This window comes from Coloeus monedula (assembly GCF_965178545.1).
Source record: "Coloeus monedula genome assembly, chromosome: 6".
NCBI classification, from domain to species: domain Eukaryota; kingdom Metazoa; phylum Chordata; class Aves; order Passeriformes; family Corvidae; genus Coloeus; species Coloeus monedula.
The window spans coordinates 129,877-150,217 of record NC_138786.1 but is presented as its reverse complement, the minus strand read 5'-3'; the positions used below and the strand labels follow the sequence as shown (position 1 = coordinate 150,217).

Sequence of the window (20,341 nt, the reverse complement as noted above, 5' to 3'; positions counted from 1 at the left end):
CTCATCTTCCTCCTCAGCAGGCCTGGCTTCCTCATCCTGCAGAGCAAGCACAGGGACACTCACCAGCCTGCTCATCCCAAACCTGGGCAGCAGGGATGGACTGCTGGGACCCCCTGGACACTCACCCCTCTGCTGGCCACCATCCCTGCTCTGCAGTCCATTCCCGTTCCTGGCCTGGCATCTCCTTTGAACGGGATGTTAAACCACAACCACTTGCTCTGCTGGGTTTTGGGACATCAGAGACTCCTCCAAGGCAGTGGGCAAAGCTCCTGCTCCCACAGCCTCTGCCTCCCAAAGCCCTGCTAGGGCCAGGCAGAGCAAGGGAAACCCCTCAGTTCCTGCTGGAAATTTCCTCTTGTGCCCGTAAACCCAGGGAAATGGTGGCAGCCCCATCCCTGGAAATGTCCGAGGCCAGGCTGGATGGGCCTTGGAGCACGCTGGGCTAGTGGATGGAATGGCAGGGGATGGAACGAGGTGATCCATAAGGCCCCTTCCATCCCCAACCATTCCGCAAGTCCAGGATGATTCCATGACCTCTCCATGCGTTCATTTTGCATTGTTTTCTCTCAAATTCAAATTCTCAAATTTGTTCATTTGTCAAAGGAATTTGTTAAAGGAATAATTTTTAAATTATAGCAGGAATAAAAAGGGAAGCATCAAACATACAAGAATCATTCCTACACCCACCAAACCATTCTTAACAGGAAGCCTATTCCCTCATCTCTGTCCTTGTTTTGCTTTCCTGGAAAACTTTGTGATCCCAGAGTCTCTCAGAGCAATGTACTGGCATTACTGGAAGGTTTGCTCTCTCAGAGAGCCTGGGGGGTTTACAACACTTGTTCCTCTGCATCTTTATCCTTTCATCAGCTTTCCCCCAGAACAGCGCTGTAGGAGAAGTTTGGAATTACTACAAATGGATCAGGTTCCCATTTTTTCCTCACTCTTTTCCAACTACTTCAATATTCTTGGCATTAACCTCAAATGAGCCCTGGAAAACATCAGTCAGAGGAGCATCTTGAAAAGAGAAAACCACATCCAACAGCAGCCAAAAAAATCCCATTCCAATTCTTACCTGGTCTCCAAGTGCTCCTGCCAAGAGCCCCTAACAGCCATTCCCATTCCATGAAGGTGAGGAGGCACTTTTGGACGTGTTCTTTGCTGTGGGATGGGACGACAGAATGAATCCAGAGGGTCTTTGTGTCCCTTCCATGATTCCATGGTATGATCATCATCTATCCCACCCCAACCCCCCACTCTAGGACCCCCGCCGGCAGAGGGGGCCCACCCTGACCTCCAGCCCCGGCTCCCCCCGGCTCCCCCCAGTGTGATGTGTGGAAAGCCGGAGCCCCGGCGCTGTTGTTGTACTGCACGGGGGACCCGCCGAGCGGGCCCGGCCCGTGTGGGGCTCCAGCGAGGGCAGGGGCGCCGGGCTCCGGCCCTCTGGGCTTTATTCTCCGGCGCCCCGAGCCCCGCGGCTGCGGGGGAAAGAGGGAAAGGGGAGGGGAAAGGGAAGGGGAAAGGGAAGGAGAAAGGGAAGAGGAAAGGGAAGGCTAGTTGGGGGGGAAGATGGTGGACAGAGGAGGGGTAGAGGGAGAACAGAGGGGGGTCAGGGACAGGTGAAGAAGGAGGGGTGTGGGTGGACCCGGGATGCGCAGGGTAACAGAGAAAAGGGGTGCAGAAGGCTGGCGAGGTGGGAAAAGAAGAGAGGGGTGGGAGAGAGAAAGAAACTGGGGGGGGGGGGGGTAGGAAAGAGGTGATAAGCGGGGGAAGAAGGAGGAGGAGAAGGGCAGGAGAAAGAGGGGGAGGAAAGAGGGGGAGCGGGGGCCTCTCCCGGGCCACGCCGGGGGAGCCCGGCCCGGCCGCAGCCTCCCCGAGCTCTGAGGGAGCAAATGGCGGCGGGGGCGATTTCGGGGGCTTAAATCACCTCGGCCCCGCCCTGCGCAGCCGCCCTGGGACCCCGCGCACCTGTGCGGACCCCGCCCCGCGCACCTGAGCCGGGCCCGGCCCCGCCCCTGAAGCCGCCCCCGGCCCCGCTCGGCCCCGCCCGGGACCGCCCCAGAGCCCCGGCCCCGCCCGGCCCCGGGGCCCGCCCTGCCCGGCACGGGGGCGGCTCCATCGCTCGGGGCCCCGCCCCTCTCTCCCGGGCCGGACCCGCCCCGCGCACCGGGGCCGCACCGGGGCCGCTCCCGGGACCGGGACGGGGAGAAGTCGCTCCCGGACGGGCGCTGGGCCCGAGTCCGTGGCTGCCGCTCCTGCTCCGGCTGCGGCTCCGCCGCGGCCCCGGAACCCCCAAACCCCACCGGTCCTTGCAGCGCCAGCGCAATTTTTTTGGAATTTTTTTTGTCCAGCGTAGGCAGGGAATTCTGATGGAGAAACCCCAAAGCTAAAGGATATGGGGTCTGGGGCGGGGGGGGTGGGGGGGTGGGAGGTGGTGTGGGTCGGGTCTGGCTTGAATTAAAAACGCATTGGGAAAAATAAATCTGTGGAACAACTCATTTCCTCTTCCAGACTGGCTTCTGTGTGACCGGCTGGGATTCCAACTGCTCCCATGGGATTTGCAACCTGTGGGGCTCTAGTGAGCTGAACATAATGGGAAAACTTTGGATCGGGCAGTGTCCCAAAGGTCTGGCAGTACCCAGCATTCCTGGCTGGAATTTGGGGATCCCAACACAGCCCCTCTGTAGTGTCCCTGTGGACCTGGCACTGCCTGCCATCCCTGACCAGGGCTTGGGGGTTCCAGCACAGCCCCCCCCAGCACATCCTGCTGCTTCCTCAAGTCCTCTTTAACCAGGATAATTTTTTGGGGTGGGCGCACCCAAATCCATCAGAATTGACTTTAACCAATTTGGAGGGAATCTTCCCTCTCTCTTCCTTACTGAATTCCCGCTGCCAAAATGCAGCCTGAGGCTCAGCTCCCCATCCCCTCAATCTCTCCAAGGAATTGCACTTGGATTTCCTAATCCAGCAGGGCAGCAATGCTGTTCTCCTCACTGTATACCTTAATTGCAGTAATTGCTTAAGAAATAATTGAAAGAAATTAAAATAATGAAGGGAAAATAAAGAAGAGCTGCCAGCTCCAACCAAGGAGTGCTCAAGCCCCTTCTCAATTATTTGCTTTAATTAACCAATGTAAATGAACCAATTAAAACCACATTGACATGGTTTTATTCTTTTTAATCAGGTTCTAGAGGAAATATTGCAGAATAGTGTCGTGGTTTAGCACAGAAAAAAAACCCCAAACCCAACAAATAGAAAAGAACCTTTTTAACCCCAAAACTCTTCTAGGAGATCCACAGGGCTGGGCTGCACTGCACCCCCAAACCGAGGATAACTGGGAGCAAAGACAAACCCAGACTGAGAGTCCCAGGAGATTAGTGCAGTTTCTGCCAGCCAAAACAATCCTTGGTCTGAACAGACACCTGTGAATCCCAGGAACCTGGGACGTCATGAATATCCTTAGGGACCTTGTTATTAAAAGCAGATTTCCATGGAGAATTAACGAAATACACAAAATTAAATGGAAATGTAAAGGAACAGCTCTCCCAAGCCAGTAGGTTGCAGCATCCGAAAGAAAATGAACAGAAGATTATGGACTGGGACCATCAGCAATCCCAAATCCCTCGTGTGGAACACCACTCTGCTTTGGTTTATCAACCACCACTTCTCTTAGTGGACAAGCCCTACAGCTTTGCTTCCAAGTCACCGAGTTCCCAGCTGTGGACACTGAGATTCTGCTGCACCGTGTCCACGGTGGGTTCCAGGAAAACACGCAGGGTATGCTCCTCTGGGAATGCTGCCCAGGAAGCACACTGACCTCATCTGTGCCTGCAGCCCAGAGGGAATCTCTTCCCACCAGCTCCAGCTGTGCTTGGTGTGTCCCGACGGTTTCCACACTGACACAACACAGCTTCCTCCGCCTGCTGCCTTAGGAAGTATTCCTAAGGTGACACCAAGAAAGGACTCTCTTATGAACACAGAGTCTTGGGATGCAGGGGAAGAAAAGGAGTTTTCAGTCTTTAGCATCTCCCACCCCGTCGACACTGACAGCAAACACGGCTTCAGCCTCAGCCAGACACGGAGAGGAAGAGGTTTTACAGATCCTGGTCTCATCTCGGCCCTTCCACAGGTACAGTCTGACAGGGAGAGGGAAGGAACAGGTCAGGATAGACAGCCTGCTCCCAGAAAATCATCCTAATCCATAAAAGATTAAACAGAGCTGTACGAACTGCCCGGGACGTTCATTTCCCTGCGGACTGAGGGCTCAGAGTGGCACTGAGCTGAAGCCCAAGAAGTAAAAGCTACTTGGCCAATTCCATAAAACATTCCAAAACCAGCCTCCTGGGATATGACCATCTCTTGTCTTACCTGGTGGTGGAAGCACGAGTGATGATCTCCCCTTCAACGGGTTTTTGGGATCTGCAGCGACACGTTAGCTGCCTGCTGTTATTGGGAATGTGATCAATAACAGAGATATTTCTCGTAAAGAAAACTGGATGAGCAAAAAGTGATGTTGTTTCCTCACAACTGCCCTTAACTCACAGACTCTGAAGGCCTTTGTGATGCCTGTGACTCATGAAGCTCATGACGGACCTAGAAGGGATATATGGCCTATATATGGCCTTGTATCTCCCTAAGAAATGTTACTTTTACACCTGAACAGTTAGCTTACTTATCCTACTATAAAATGCATAACACATGCATAAAGATGTATAAATCCAAGCAGAACCCAAGTATAATATGATGTCTTACATTTTTCAGCTATTCCATTAAGGCTTCTCCCAGAAGTGTTTATCTCAACTTACACAAATCAAGGGGAAACCCAACACTCCAATCTCTGTCCTTCATTACAGCAACCTCTGTGCAAAAAGAGCACAGGAATACAATTCCTATCCAAGTATTACTACTGGGCCATTTCTGTAGCCTCAGTCCTTATAGCTCAAAATTTGTTCCTTTCAATTGGATGGCAAACTGCTGTTACTGTTGATTGGATAAAATATGTATTTATAAAAAGGAAAGACCATAATTTGCTTAAAACCTGTGTGATGGAGTTGCTCCTGTTTCTTTAAAATTCCATTTACTGCTGAGGTCAGCTTTATTTTCATGACGACTCAGCAATCAACTCATGAAAAAATAAATTGCACCAACTAGAATAAAATCGAGTTGACTTTTTTTTTGGAAGGAAAAGGAATCCCTTTTAGAGCTAAGGCTGCTCAATATCCAAGGGGAATCAGGTTAGAACAGATCTTTTGTTTCTGACCATTTATCATTTAGAAGTTTATAAATGCTAGATCATTCTGCTATCCTACATACAAAGAGAAAGGTCTCCAATTCTCTTCCATCCCCTCACAACTAAACCAACAAGTGTCCTCTGCACTCTGGCAAGCCATGTGCCAAAAGCATTTTTCTCTCAGAAGCAAAAAAAAAGCAAAAGGATGCATTTGCTGTCAGTTATGCCAATGAGACTTGATGAAATCCATGAGGTTATTCAGTTCTAAATGGGAAGAGAATTTGAGCAGAAATTAATTTCCAGACACCTGGGAATTTTTCAGTCTGTTTCTGTTACTTCCTGCAGGTAAAATGTCTGTATTTACTTGATTTTTCCAATTCCCTGCTTGCACCTGCTGGTTTCAATTCAGCTTTAGAGTTTCCCCTGGCAGCTGAGAGGGGATTTGGCTTCTTTTCCTTGTAGAGGCCAAAATGAAGGTCAAACAGGCACATGCCAGGTCTGTGTTACATCAGGAGAGGGTGCTCCAAGCTGGAAAGCCGTGAGGATCCTCTCCCTTGGCAACTGTGCGACTCCCACCTGTAAAACCTCAAATCCACACTTACCACGGCCACACCGAAACTGCTCTTTCTCCCCCTGCAGATTTGTTAGCCAGCTGTTTAGAGCTCTACACCACAAGTATTAAAAAAGTATCATTCTAAGCTGATACAGAAGTAAAAACCAGCTTGACTGGGGATGGGGTGAAAGAGATTTCTTAAATCTACCTGCAGAGTTGAACTTCCAAAAGCACTTGAATGTCTTTGGAGTGTAAGGATGAGATTTTCAAGGTGCTTTGATATTTATTTGCCATCAAAACCCACTTAAGCCGATCCAATTTTCTAAAAGCATTTCTAGCCATACATTTTTCTTTCTTATGCAGATGTTTATAAATGAACATGATTGTTGTACAATGATGCAAAAAGTCTGTCACCCGTCCCAGCCTCAGCAGACAAACCAACCCAAACAGATGGAGTGCAAGCTCACATGGACTTGAACTTAAGAGGTTAAATTTTCTTCTTGTTCCTTACATATTTTTCTTCATTTCTTTCCAAAAAGAGAGGAATCAAGGACACAGGATCTGGAGGCTTTAAGAGGCAATAGCTGGAAGCAGCTGAGCTCTGCCTGCTGCCAGGTTTTATTAGTTCTCCTCACAGCAACAACCACTTCCACAGACACAATATTTACCAAACATCATCTCCGTTGAAATTAAACACCCATAACGATGAAAACCACCAAATACTGTGGCTGTGTGCACTGAGAAGACCTGGGAGAAAACAAAGACTGGTTTGATGGGACCAGTCCCATTCCAACAGCATGGGAAGCACACTGGTGAGGGGAAGGAAAGCACCACAAGCTGAGCACAGATGGCAGCTGCAGGGAGCTCATAAATCAGTGTGCCAGCAGAAACCCAGAGTACACAGCAGCAGAGGGAAGGCAGACAGACAGCAGAGCACTGACAGGAATGGACCACACACGGCACAGCCACCAAGGAAACCGAGCAGAGGAGAAGCACTCCGGCCTCTCCCCCATCAGCAGCATCAGCACGGGGGGCAGGCAGGCTCAGCCTTGCTGGTGGCCAGAGGGTTGGCAGTGAGCAGCTGCTGGAGAGTTCTGAGAGTCCTGTGGGAAATGCTTCCTGGAGATACCCCAAAGCTGCTGGAAGGACTCTGTTTACACGGCAAACACAGGGCGTGCTCCCCGCCCTCCGTTATCGCACTGTAATTCCCGGACAAACAGCTTTGCTGCAGGAAGTAGGGAAGCTTCCCAGGTCCTGGGCTTGATCTTCGGCACAAACACAGCTCCTGAAGTCCACGCAGCCAGGGCAGCATTCCTCAGAGACAGGAGAGCAGGACTGAGCATGGGAGCACTGGGACAGGTATGGCCCAAGAGGATAAAAGCCTCTTTTGCCTGACAGCAGATAGACAGCTAAAGTACTGCACAATTAGGATTTATGACATAGAAAATTGATGACAAAGTCCTTCAGTAAAGAACATGTGATCAGTCCTTGTTTAGCAGTGACAAAGGAAACAGCAGGTCCTGAGCGTGGAACCTCCTGGCTGGCAGGACAAGGACCTGGTGGCACATTCCAGCTGCTTGTGCTGGGAGCACAGGGCGGAGCCAGCCCTGAGGTCAGCTCCTGCATAGTCACAGGAGCACCTGCACGCTCAGAGGGACTTGCTGACACCCAGCTGCAGCACCCTAAAAGGGAAGAGCCAAACAGTGCTGGACTGTGCAGCTCAGCTGCTCCTGGTGAGCTGGGCTCGCTGCTGCCAGGCCAGGTCAGTGGCACCTGCAGCCATTTTGGGAAAGGTGATGTCAAGGGGCCCAGGGGGCACAGGCAGGAAGGTGGAAAGATGAAACGCTTCACCCTGAAAATCCTAAGTGATAGTCCAAGGTCTCATGAAAGGGTTAAATTAGCTGTAATCTCTTCAGGCCTTATTTGCTGCATTCAGACAAGCAGGACAGACAACCTCACCCTTCTGCATTCCAGTTTTCCCCCTGAGCAGAAAGATGGGCTTCATGTCAGCAAAGAAGCTGAGATTGTCCCCTTTTTGGGGGTATGTTCCCAATTTCCATTATATCTCAGAATCATCTGTCCCTGCACCTGTGTGAGACGTGTTGACTGTCACCTCTGCTGCAGCGGGTGATGAGCTCTCTGAGGCAAAGAATACTCCCAGCCCTCTGTGGTGACCACCTGTGTCAGAACCTTCTTCCTCCTCCTCCTCATTCTTCTGCAGATCTTGGTCACTCTCATCACCACCATCATCATCTGCTGCATTGTTCTCAATCACTTCAACCCTCTCTCCAGCCTCGGGGTCCACATCAGTCTTAAACCACACAGCTTTGTAGCCATCATCTGCCACGTGCCTGTCTGTCTTGAGGATTGACTTCACTTCTTTCTCCTGTCCAGCCTCTTCTTCCTTTTCTTCCTCTTTCTCTTCCTGGTCGAAGATGACAGTGGAAGCTATGGAGCCTTTTGGGAGACTCTCCGTTTCCTCTGCACTGGAGGAGGGCAAGGAAAGTGCTGGCTGCTCTGGCACAGGAGTCTCTGCCTGGACACTGCTGGTTTCTGATGTCTCACACTGCTTGGTGCTCACATCTGGTTGTTCATCTTCCTGGTAATATTTGTTCTGGTGACCCCCAGAGATTTCCTTGGAGAGCTGCAGGAGGAGAGACACACTGTGATTGTAGTGACAGGAAAAGAGATGGGGGGCAGGAGGGGAGGGGCGGCTCCAGTGACTGAGCTCCTGCTCAGGAAAGTTCAGCTTGGTTTGCAGTTAGACCTATTTGAAGCCAGGGAAGATGCAGATCCCTGGAACAGACATTTTTTATTGGCTCCATTTCTGGAGTTTTCTCAGATAAGTGGGCTTATTCTCCGGGAGGGCTGAGCACCAGCACCACACACTGATCCGTACTCTCCCCACTCTGCAATGGGATTTCCCTCCCTCAGGGTGAAGGACTTTTGTTACCCACCTGAGCTATGTGCTCTGGACTTACGTCCAGGCTCCTGGCAGGCCCAGCCGATGGCACAGACCAACATCTGCTCAGATGAATTACACCCTAAACTTCCCAGTGACCGATCTGCCAGGGACCTGAGAGGTCCAAAATTAAACAGCTCAGGTGCAGACGAGTGTCTGAGCCCAGGCTTTGGGATCAGGTATGAAGGGACTCTCCTCTCCTTTGACTATGGAGGATGAACAGTGGTTTATACCACAGACAGGTGTTTTTCAGAGACCAGCCCTGATGTGTACCACAATCATCCCAGATTTTGTGCTCCGTGGAGCTGTGGTGCTCTCTTTGCCATCATCCACCATTTAGGTCCAGCCTCAGGGGCACAAAGAACAGCAGCAAACACCACCAAAGTGATGCCACCTCTGCAAACTTCATCTCGGGAGTGATTCACCACCTTCACACAAATGTGTAGTACTTGGACAGCCCATCCATACTTTAAACCCTCCTCAGATCCCTAACTCTAACTCTGATCTTCTAACTCTTAGAAGTTCAGGTACAAGCAAGGCACTTACCTTTTTCTTCACCACGTATTTGACAGGTTTTCCATAGCATCTACTGGATTTCCATACCAGCACTCCAAGGAAGACTAAGGCAACTAACAGCAATGCTGCTAACGTGCCCCCTAAGATAGCCATGTCCTGAGCAGAGTACATCTTGCCAGAGGGGGTTACAGCTGTGAGGAGAACAAACCAGTGTTACAAAGCCTAAAACTGGCAGGCAGCATTTTCCAACACAACCCTTCACTGTGGGAGAAGCTCCGACCGATGTTTGAAGGGCAAGGAAGCATCCTGTGCTGCAGAATGTGACAGTGATATATCTGATACCACAGAAAACCTTCTTTTTTTGCTGTTCTAAAAGCAGAGGACTTCTTTTTTATTGCACAGAAGAGTGCCATTTCCAATAAATTCCATGAAATGGAAATAGCAGCGATTTACAGGACAGTGACTTTTACCCTGTGATTTAACTAAGTTAATAAATACCCGACTGCATCAGGCATGCAGATGCTACATGGAATAAAGCTATTTAGGTCTTTGACTTTCCCACTTCACATACAGCAGAATGCAAAAATGAGGTTTGTTTGTCCATCTGTGTGTGAAAATGCAAAGCTTCCTTTCATCTGGAACATCCCCTCCAATACAGATGAGCACATCAAAATAAGAAACAAAAAAGCAGAAGAGGAAATAGGAAAAGCATTAGAAAGTCCCAGGACAAGGAAAGCTTTCCTTCCCTTTTTGTAGCTGTAACAATATTGTCCAGCCTGCTCAGGGGCAGCTTCTGCTTCCAGCCACTGGTCAGTGTCAGGTATTTGTACTGAGGTTGACACCAGAGTGGGAAGACAGTACCATTCTCAGCTTTGCTTGGTGGTGGTGGGATTCTTTAAGTTTTCCAGCCTCGTTTTGTAGTGTAAGTGACTTTCATTAATGATTAATGAAACAAGGTTTTTTTCTCCTGCTGCCCTGTTCATGATAATGAAATGGGAGTATTCCCTCCTTCAGTTTATCATTAACACCTTGGAGAGGATTTAGGAGCTCAGCGAATTTTTGCTGCTTAATCCTGTCTCCTGGGGAGCCAGAGCCCACAGAGAGTCACAGAGCTGTGTAATTCTGCACATTCAACAGCACCATTGCTTTGTGTAGCTTGAGCAGCAAGGGCAACATTTCAAAATTGTCCCGAAGTATATGCTAGGAGCATTTTCAGCTCTGTGTGCTGACACCAGGACTAGTTTTATGCTGAGCTGGGCTGTCCCCTTAAATGGAGTTTAGGTGGTTTTTAGCTGTGAAGTGACACTACCTTTAGGGAATCCGAATTTACACCCAGGAGCCCACTTGTTTTTCCCACCCCATGAGGGCGGTGATAAGAGGGTGAAGCGATGGAATCACTTCAATCACACATCATTGTGTAGAATCCAGTGGAGCCTGGGCATTGTCTGCCTATTCTGAAATGATATTGGTTCATCTTAATCCAAAGCTTCATGAACTTCCAACCTAATTTCTTTATAAGACCAATTTAAGAGTCGTTTCTCAGCAGCGTGGAAGTGTGAGCTGTTTTTACACTGACAAGGTTAAACAGTAGCTGGAGGGGTACATAGGAAGCCTCATGTCTATCTTATTACTCATGGGCTGTTTCTCCTGTAAGACCATAAAATCCTGGTGTAAAAGAGCCTGACCTGACCTGAGCAGAAAATGCCTTGGCTCACAGGCAAGCCTGGCTTTGGGGTGTGCCAGCTGCCCTCTGCTCTGCCTAAGACAGGCAAGAACCTTGCAGTTTTCTCTGTGCTTGGCTAAAAAGGAGCAATGATGTACCGAGGTCTCCTTTGCCATGATAAGACATCCTGGGTTATTTCCCAGCATGAACCAACCCCAGACTTGGCTTTGGAACAACAAGAAAAGACACTACAACACACAGCACCACTTAAAGTCTCAGGAGGCTCCTTGAGGCGTGTGGTGACTGTGCTGTGAGGATATTGTTGGGGTGTTTTCTCTCTTAAAGCCACCACGGAACCTCCTATAGGTACGGCGCTGGCCTCAGCCCAGGCCCACAGACTTCAGCAGGTGACCCATCATGGCCAGTTTGCCACAGAAGTAGAAAAGACTCCCCAGTCACCTCCACAGAGCAGAAAACAGGGACCCCCCCCAGCCTACCTGTGGCAAGGATCACCTCCACGACAATTATGGTGCTTGCCTCCTGCAGGCTCAACACATCTTGTCCAACAGCCTATGGGAAGAGGGGAGAGAGATGGCTCAGGGACTTCCAGATCTCCAGCTCACTCTCAAAGTCTGTGGGGGGCCCTTTGAGGACAAAGTACCTTGTCCCTGTCCTCACCACAGCCCTTCGCTGCGGCGGTACAGCCTGGTCCCAGGGGAACAAGAGCTCTGAAGATTCCCTGCCCTGGGAATGGATGAGCTGAGCCACGTCCCTGCTCTGTGTTCAGCTCCCAGCACAGTGCAGAGCACAGGTTCTGAGGCGGCGTGGGGCAGGAGCAGCAGGTGTTGGTACCTCGCTGTGCCCTGCCCGTGGAGCTCCAGCAGTGCTGTGGGCAGGCTGGCTCAGGCAGCTCCACAGGGCTTGGCATTGTGCCAGGCAAGCCCCGGGCAGCATGTGGGCAAAGGGAACATCCAGCTTCTTACAAGTCTAAAGTTATTGACTGCTTTCTTTGACCCAAGCAAAAAGAGGATTTGAATTCCTCCTTCTTTTCCACGCCCCTGCCAAAATACCCAGGAAAGCTGCCCTACCTGGATGGTCACGGTTCCTGGGGACTCCAGCACCCTGTTGGTCAGGATGAGCCCATCCCTCGTTGCAGTGAAATCAGTGCTGTTTTTGAGATAGTACTCGATGTTGGGGTTGACTTTCTGAAAAGCCAGAGAGTGGGTGATCAAACCACACTGTGCTTCACGTGCATCTTCCCAACAACCCCTTGGCAGGACTTGTCCAAAACACCTGAGGTATGAGTGGGTGTGGAGAGCAATAAATAAACCTGGGCTGAGCTGGTGAGAGAGGCTGAACTCAGCTGTGTTCACCCTGTTGCTCAGAGGTCAAGAATGTATCACAAAAACATTTTTAAAAATCCCAAGTCTTAACCCAGCTTGTGTTGGTAACTTTTGTACTTGTCCAAGCAAAACACACCTATGCAAGTGATCTGTGTGGGATTGGCTTTGGAAGAGGGGAGTCCAGCAGCTTCTCCCCATTACATCACACCATAAGAGGTTCTGATCTCTGTGGAATTTCCGAGGGAATATAACACAGAACACTAGAGGACAGCGTGTGTTTGCCTCTCCCCATCGCCCCTCCCTTGTGTTTCCCAAACCTGCTTTAAGCCTGAAGCAGTGAGACAGAACACAGAGCACTTCTAATTTCTTACATCAGGGAAATCATTATCCATTGCTGTTATCACCAGAGGGGTGGAAGGATCCCCAGCTTGGTAGACGAAGCTTCTCTGGGGCAGCCCAACAAACACCGTCCCGTTGTAGACCCCCTTCTCGAAGTAGGGTGGATAATCACTTTTATTGATGACCTTGATCTCTACAGTGGCTACAGAGTATTTCCTTATGTTGCTGATCTGGGTGGCCTGGAGGGAAAAAGAGAGAGATGCCAGACTTCTCCTGCCCCTGATGAGACATGAAAGGACAGGCTCCATCCCAAGCCTGTTGCAATTCCCAACTCAGCAGAATGTCCCCAGGGTTAATTCCTTTGCTGTCACCACCCACACCTGAGGGGAAACTCTCAACTGCTGCAGGAGCTTTGCATGTGGGTTGGTGTAAGACACAGGTCAAACACTGGGCCCTTCAAAAGAAGGGGAGTAACTGAGTTATTGCTGAGGTCATTGACTCCCGTTGAACCCAGGCTGCTGCTCCCTAGAAATCCAGCTGTGCTGGGTGGCTGGCCGTAATGTCATAACTTACCATCACTTGCAACAGAAAGGAATCTGGGGAAGTCACTTTCTTGTTCATGGTTAGATTCCCTGTGTCTGCACCCACTGAGAACACTTCGTCTTTATTCCCTAGAGAAAATGCAAAGACCGTTCACCATCAGATTCTTCCGTAAAGTGACCTGGAGCTCACAGACTCATTCTTCCACGTCTCAGTGAAAATACCCTCAAAGTATTTCCCTTGGGTAAATACCATTTACCCAAGAAAAAAAGCTGTTTTCCTTGCCTGCCTGGCTCCTCCAAAGGCTGGGAATGCTGGCCAGGGATGCAGAGGGACACATTAGAGGTGTGTGAACCCAATTAAATGAGGTAGGACAACAAAGCTTTGCATTTCCAATGCCTAGGCCCACATATTGTCAGTCTAAGGTATGATAAATGCCCAGAGCTTCTGGTGCAGTTTGAGGACAGAAAATCTCCATCCAGTTCCCACTTAGCTCTGGGAATGCTTATTTCTCTCTACTGACTATAAGGGGAGCCTAGAGACAAACCTTGTATTTATGTACAGGTAGAAAGCAGATTCCTACATCTGTGTGAGAATCCTAAAGGCACCTATGTAGGATACATGTTGTAACATAAGCGGAATTTTTAATTCTCTTCCTCACCCTGAGACACCGTGGGCTCTCTTTTGACAAGGATCTGAGTCATTGACCGTGGGGAGGGAGGCCACACTCCTTCCAAATGCCAGTGGAATTTCAGGTTCTTTAATACATTTGATATCAGGAGGATATTCACAGCTGAGGTGCCATGAGGCATAATAGGTAAAGGGAGAGGAACACTCCACTTGACCAATATGATCTTTGCCTTGATCCTTTTGGAATCAAGACTGAAACAGGGCAGATGAGGTAGTGGCAATGTGCTGGGGAATAAAAACATAATTCTGGGCAATGAATGGAAATGAGGCTGATAATGTGGGAATTTTAGGTTCGGCTCAAAGACTGCATGAAAGTAGCATGACCAGGTTGACAAAATCACTTCTAAAAGCTTAAAGATAAAACACATCTCATCTCGCAAAAAAGCCAGTCTTTTTGAAACAGATTTCATTGAGATCAGTTTGTGGGACTGTAAATCTTTTTTTTCCTTCCTCTCTGTACAGTCTGTTTCTTCTACTTAAACCACAATGTTCTGTGGATCTAGTTATGTTTCTGTAACAGAAACAGAGGGGCAAATCCCAGGCCCTCCCTCAAGTGCTCTCGGCAGGTACCAGAGGAGACATGAGCCATGTCCCTTGCGGAAGGTGACAAGGTCTACTCACCCCCAACAATACTGTACACGATCTTGTCATTGATGGTGTAGTCAGGGTCAACAGCATAGAGGGGTCCTGGCTCCAGGAGGAGCGGGTCCGTCTGCAACAGCAAGGCAAACAATCACACACCACAAGCCAGCACCAGATCAGCAGCTGGAGCTCTCCTATCCCAGCGTGGATCCAGTGGCTCTGCCTGGGCAGAACGGGATTAGCTGCTGAGAGGGGTCTGTGACAGGGCGGAGGTGAGACAGCCTGAAGCTGGTGTTCCAGCTCCTGCCTCTCCTGCCATGTGCTGTAGGAGCTGAGAGAAGCAGTGCTGCTCGGGGTGGGGGCGTGATGAAGGCTCCCTGTTCTGCTGCACCATCTGCATTACAGCTGGAGACAGGCATGAGCTCATGGAAATTACTCAGTGCTTCCCACTGGGAACAGCACCAGGGGCACTGTCTGAGCCCTCCTGCTCACCGACATCTCGGAGATGTTGACCCTGCCGGAGTAGGGGCTGCTGATGCAGATGCTGGTGTCATTGTGGATGTGGTTGCAGGGCAGGAACCAGGGTGCCCGGGTGTCACTCTGCTTGATGACGATGGTTATTGTCGCAGTGGCCGTGTTGGTGTGGTCCATGCTGGTCAGAGGCCTGTCCTGCCCGCAAGGCAAAGCACACCGGTGAGACACAAGTTTCACTGCCTAAACAAGGGCCCATCTGCCAAAAGCAGTGGCCTGGCGCCCTTTAGCCATTGTCACTCCATTCTGTTTAATTAGCAATCTGGGTGGGAGTAGCTAAAGCAGTGGCTTATCTTGTTCTGCTGACAAAGGTGGGCTGACTGCAGGTCTGTCACTGGAATGATGGAAAGCCTGCTTCAAATGCACACCCCCCCTCCTGCTATCCCAGAGATCTCCCATCCAGACTCACCCTTCAGGTAAGAGGGACCAGGCAAACGAGGCGTTCTGTTCTTCCCAAACCACTTACCCTCGCATACAGGAGCAACGTTGTTGAATTAAATTTGTCATAGTCCAATGCTTTTTGTAAATAAATTTCTGGGTTATTAACTCCTCTTATGGCAAAATAACCATCTGTGTCCTGGCAAGGGAAAAGGAAAAATCCTATAGCAGACTCAATCACAGGCACATTCCAAATCCTGCTCATTGCTGTGTTTGTCATCCCAACTGGACCTTTAATCCTGGGGACGTGGATGAGGGGCAGTGTGGGAATGTCTGAACTACTTAATCTTTGGTACTGCACACTGCAGTTGCCTGTCTTATCAGAAAGGTTTGTTCTTGTGAATTTCCTCTCCCAGACCCCCAGCTTTTCCTGCCCACCTGCTCGGCAGCTTCTGGATGAAGTCAATCACCTCATTTATTTCCTACATTTAGCCAGTTGCCAACAATCCTTGATTTTGGGTCCCTAACAGCCAAGCAATCTCACTTCCATGCACGAAAAAGGTCCAGGATGGCTCAGCCTTTGAGAGCTGGCAGGATCACCCACCTTAGCCTAACACAGCTGGACTTTGAAAGAAACTGTAAAGCCAAGTTGAAGTATCATGCGCTGCATTTCACTCTATAACCTTCCTCACCTTGGTTCTCCTTTAATCTTATGCCTCTGAATTTCTAAATCCCTCTGGATTTACACCAATGTGAATGCAAAGTCTGACTCTAGAGCTGAAAAACTGGTGGTTTCTGTTCACAGACACTTAAATTCCCTGGGGATGTAGAGATAACACAGGCACTGTCTGCTCTTGCCACAAGGCTTTTCAAAAATGCAAACATACATTTGGTTCTTCTCTTGAATTTCCTTTTCATTTCGTTTACAGCCAGCCCTTGCACTCTAGGCTGGCATTAGTTTAACTGTGTGCACAATCCATTTCCTGTGCTGCTGTTGCCAGTTAGGGCAAGGACTCCTTTCCCCATCAGACTCAGCACAATTCTGAGCTCCCTGAGGTACAAAGGTCTCCTGCTATGTTTACAGATTATGCCAACAAGACTTCCCTGAGTCATATGGCTCTGAATATCCTAGATGAAAATTTAATCTATACAGTGCATTAAAAGTGTGAGCAATAAAAGAATTCTATACCTGCAGCATTGATGGCTCTGTTCCGCTGACCAAATAAATGTTTGGGTTTTGTAAAAGACGAGAGAGCTAAATGCAGTGACCCTCTCCTGAAAGCTGGGGTTCTTCTGAATCCAGCTTCTCCAGAGCTACTGTGTGTCCCCAGAGATGCTCACCTGCACTGTGGTAGTGAGTTCATAGTAGATGGTGTCCAGGTCAGCATCAGTAGCACTTAATTCTTCACGGGTTACAATGGTTGTGTCCACTTTTGTATCCTGAAAAAACATGTTGTTGTGGCTATTGTCTGTGTGAAATGGATTGAAGTCCTCTCCCTGCTGACCCTTCCTCAGTCCCACAGCACTCAGTGAGGCAGTGCCCTCTTCCCTTCCAAAAACCCCTTACCTCTGGAACATCCCTGGCGAGGTTCGGCTGTGCAAACACGGGGCTATTGTCGTTCTCGTTCAGAATGGTGACCAGGATTTCCAAGGAATCACTCTGCAGAATGGGCAAATCAAAGAATCAAACCCAAAAATAGACTGTTGGGGCTGATCCTGCTTTGCAGAGTGACCAGAGGGGATGGTGTAAGGATGGGGGCTGGATGAGAAGGACATCTGCCCATCCCAGCATGGGGATTAGGAAGAGCAGAGGGAAGCAGGTGTATCCCAGGGCTCAGCACTGGGAGAGCACTCACCTGGCCAGCAGGGTCCTTGCAGATCAGGTACACCAGCAGCGCAGGGTCTTCCTGCATGAAAAACAAACCCACCCACTGTAGAAACAGCCCAGGAGTGCAAACTCTGGCTAAAGCAAATGAGCCAAATTCATACTGTGCTGATTCAGAAATGCTGCTGGGCTTTATCGTATTTTCAGGTGTATCTAGCTTTTCCTTTCTTTCCTTAATGCTTGGATCTTGTTTATGATGACATCAAAGCAGCCCCATCTTCCAGGCTCTCTCCCTGCAATTCCTGTAAGATGCTGGCAGAGCTCATCTGCCATTCTCTGTCACCTCAGGTGAATTCAAACAGATTTCTTTTAAATTTGAATAAATCAGAAACATTCTATGGCAGCAAGTACAGTGGCACCTGCGGGGTGTTAACTCTGGCTGTTGCTCTTTGCTCAAGTAAATGTGGGTTTTTACATTGAAAGGGAACTTAAGGATGCCTGTGGCTGAAACAGAGCACTCCAGGGAGCTAAAATAATTTAGCAGCAACCTAAGTGAATACAATGACCTTTTATACCGCCTTTCTGCTTCACACAAGATGACAGAATCCCAGAATGATTTGGGTTGGAAAGGACCTTAAAGCTCATCTCATTCCAACCCCCTGCTGTGGGCAGGGACACCTTTCACTATCCCAGGTTGCACCAAGCCCTGTCCAGCCTGGCCTTGGACACTTCCAGGGATCCAGGGGCAGCCACAGCTGCTCTGGGCACCCTGTGCCAGGGCCTGCCCACCCTCACAGGGAAGGATATCCCACCTAACCCTGCTCTCTGGCAGTTTGAAGTCACTCCCCCCTTATCCTGTCATTCCAGGCCCTTATAAATGGTCTCTCTCCATCTTTTTTGTAGGCTCCCAAACTCACACAACTGACATAAAACTTATTTCCTTTAGAAACAGGTTAAGAATCACTGGAAGACTACATGTTAAAACTCATTGCATCCCAGCATTATCCATCCTAACCTTACAGCCTGCCAGTTAAAGGCTTACCTCATAGTCCACACACTTTGTCAGCCACAGCTCGGAGCCCTCAATGGTGAAGAATTGGCCATCAGGGAAATTGGGATCAATTGTTAGGGTGAACCCTGGCTCCACGTGGATGGTGGTCACCACGTAAGGACATGCATTTTCAGGAACGCTTGGTTTGTTGTTACTGACAGAACATCCTGGAAAAACACACAAGTAAGATGCAAAATTGCCCAAGGATTCACATTGCGAAGGAGTTGGGTGAGAGCTGTGGTCACAAGTTGTGGAGCGAAGCTGTCTCGGAGCCTAGCAACCTCCCACCTGTAACAGGGCCACCCCCTCCCAGGGGAGACCTTCCTTGGAGACAAGGACCTCGTGAAAGAGTTTACCTGGTTCCTGTGCCGAAACCTGTGCCAAGAGGGGCAGCAGGAGGAGCGCAGACAGGAGGAGCCAGTGGGGAATAGCCATGGTGAGCTGCCAGCTGCTGAAAAATCCCCTTTTCCAACTAAGCTGATCTTCTCTGTGTTCTGCCCTGTGCCCTTGTCTGCGTTCACCACTTTATGGCATCGAAAAACACCGGCTGGCTGTGGATTGCCGTGGTTCAACCTTTGCCTCTTTGCCCCATTGGATGACTTATTGAAGGATTTACCAGGCATGGAACACGATGACGCATAAATCCTTGCTGGGTCTTTCCTAAACCCTAAACTCTCTGCAGAAACAAGGATATCTTTGAAGCAGTTCAGAGCTCACAGTCGAGCCCCTGCCCAGCTGAGCATGAAGAACAAGGGCTGGTACTTCAGAAGCTGCCTGTGTACTCCAACCCCTCCCACTGGGAAGGGGGCAAATTTGGTTTCTGATGTACCAGAGATGGGGCCTGTATCCCACAAGTGGATCCCAGCAGTGACAAGGCTCAGCTGCAGCCCAGGGAACGCCCAGCAACTTTGTAGGGAAAACATATCTCCTTCTACCAGTGGCTGCTCCTCGCAGAGATGCTTCCCAGAATCTCCTTCCAGGAGATTCCACACCTGGAAATCTTCAACTATTTGAATCTCAGCAGCGTCCTGAAGTTTTCAGGGGACCTCTGCTCTCACTGATCTTTTCAGGTTCTTTCTGATTTCAGGGTGCTGCACCTCAGCCAGGTGGTTATTAGAGGCTTAATGAAATCCAGGTTGTCAACACTCCTTCCAAAAGTATTCCAAAAGGAAACTTTCCTAGCAGAGACTTCCTATGGACCAAAATGAACAACTGCCAGGGTTTGTTCAGCTCCTCAGTAAGGGAATGGTGCTTAGGTGAGCATTTGAGTGGGAACGGCTCCTTTTGCAGGTGCCAGGTCCATCACAGATGGTGAAAACTGCTGGAGCAGCATGGGCTGGGCAGGACTGCATTCAGCACAGGATCGCAGGTGAAGATCCTTATTTTAGAATTGCTCTCCAAAATCCATTGGTTTTACAGGAAAGCTGGAGTGGCTGTTCCATCAAAGGGGGGCAATCTGCCTATGTGGCACGGGGACAGCACATAAAACTCATTAAGTGGTGGGAACAAATTATTCCTTGTGGAGCTTTGTCTTTAGTGGCTCTGACAAAGCCGGGCCATCAGCTCCAGGGGCAGAATGGAGCAGAAACAAAGTTTACAGGGAGCATCTCTGTTGTGTAGCTCTCAGAACATTTCTTTGCCATAAAACCTAACATCTGGCTCTGTTCTTGCTACATGGAGCCCTGATTCTGACCTCTGTGCACAGCTGGACTGTAGGCACTCCCCACTCCCAGCCACGTGTCCCACCATGCTTCATGTAGGGGAATCCTGGCAGAATGCTCCTCCCCAGCATTTCTAATGATCCAAGGCCTCGTAATGGAACCACCCTTACTCCCAAAGAGCAGCCAAGGCACAGGCACAGCTAACCATCTTTATTTGGGATTAGCAGCAGGCAGCCAGATGCCAGCACAGAGTGGAAGGGATGTGCTTTACCCAGGCTCCATCTACTGACAGCAGTTCCCACCCATGTACATTTAACTTCGGATAATCTCAGAGGTTTCATCGGCTTTTGACTGCTTTCCAGGATTATTTTTATTTATTTGCCTATCTCAAGAGTTTTTCCTAAGCAAGAGCTTCCCTGTTTATTTTCAAGGCCATACATGTGCAAAGCTGTCTCCTTGGCTGTTTCTTTCCCTTCACCT

General features: G+C 49.6%; 1 protein-coding gene across 1 annotated transcript; it reads right to left on the bottom strand.

Annotated features, from left to right (window-relative positions):
* Nucleotides 1–7,839: 7,839 nt before the first annotated feature.
* Nucleotides 7,840–18,635, bottom strand: CDHR5 (cadherin related family member 5; the record flags this gene model as incomplete). The annotated part of the gene is made up of 14 exons (XM_082284360.1): nucleotides 7,840–8,424; nucleotides 9,289–9,449; nucleotides 11,419–11,491; nucleotides 12,010–12,126; nucleotides 12,636–12,842; nucleotides 13,177–13,274; nucleotides 14,455–14,545; nucleotides 14,908–15,084; nucleotides 15,413–15,523; nucleotides 16,666–16,764; nucleotides 16,892–16,984; nucleotides 17,181–17,231; nucleotides 18,192–18,367; nucleotides 18,557–18,635. The coding sequence occupies 14 exons, from the start codon at nucleotides 18,633–18,635 to the stop codon at nucleotides 7,840–7,842; spliced, it is 2,118 nt and encodes a 705-aa protein (XP_082140486.1).
* Nucleotides 18,636–20,341: the final 1,706 nt, after the last annotated feature.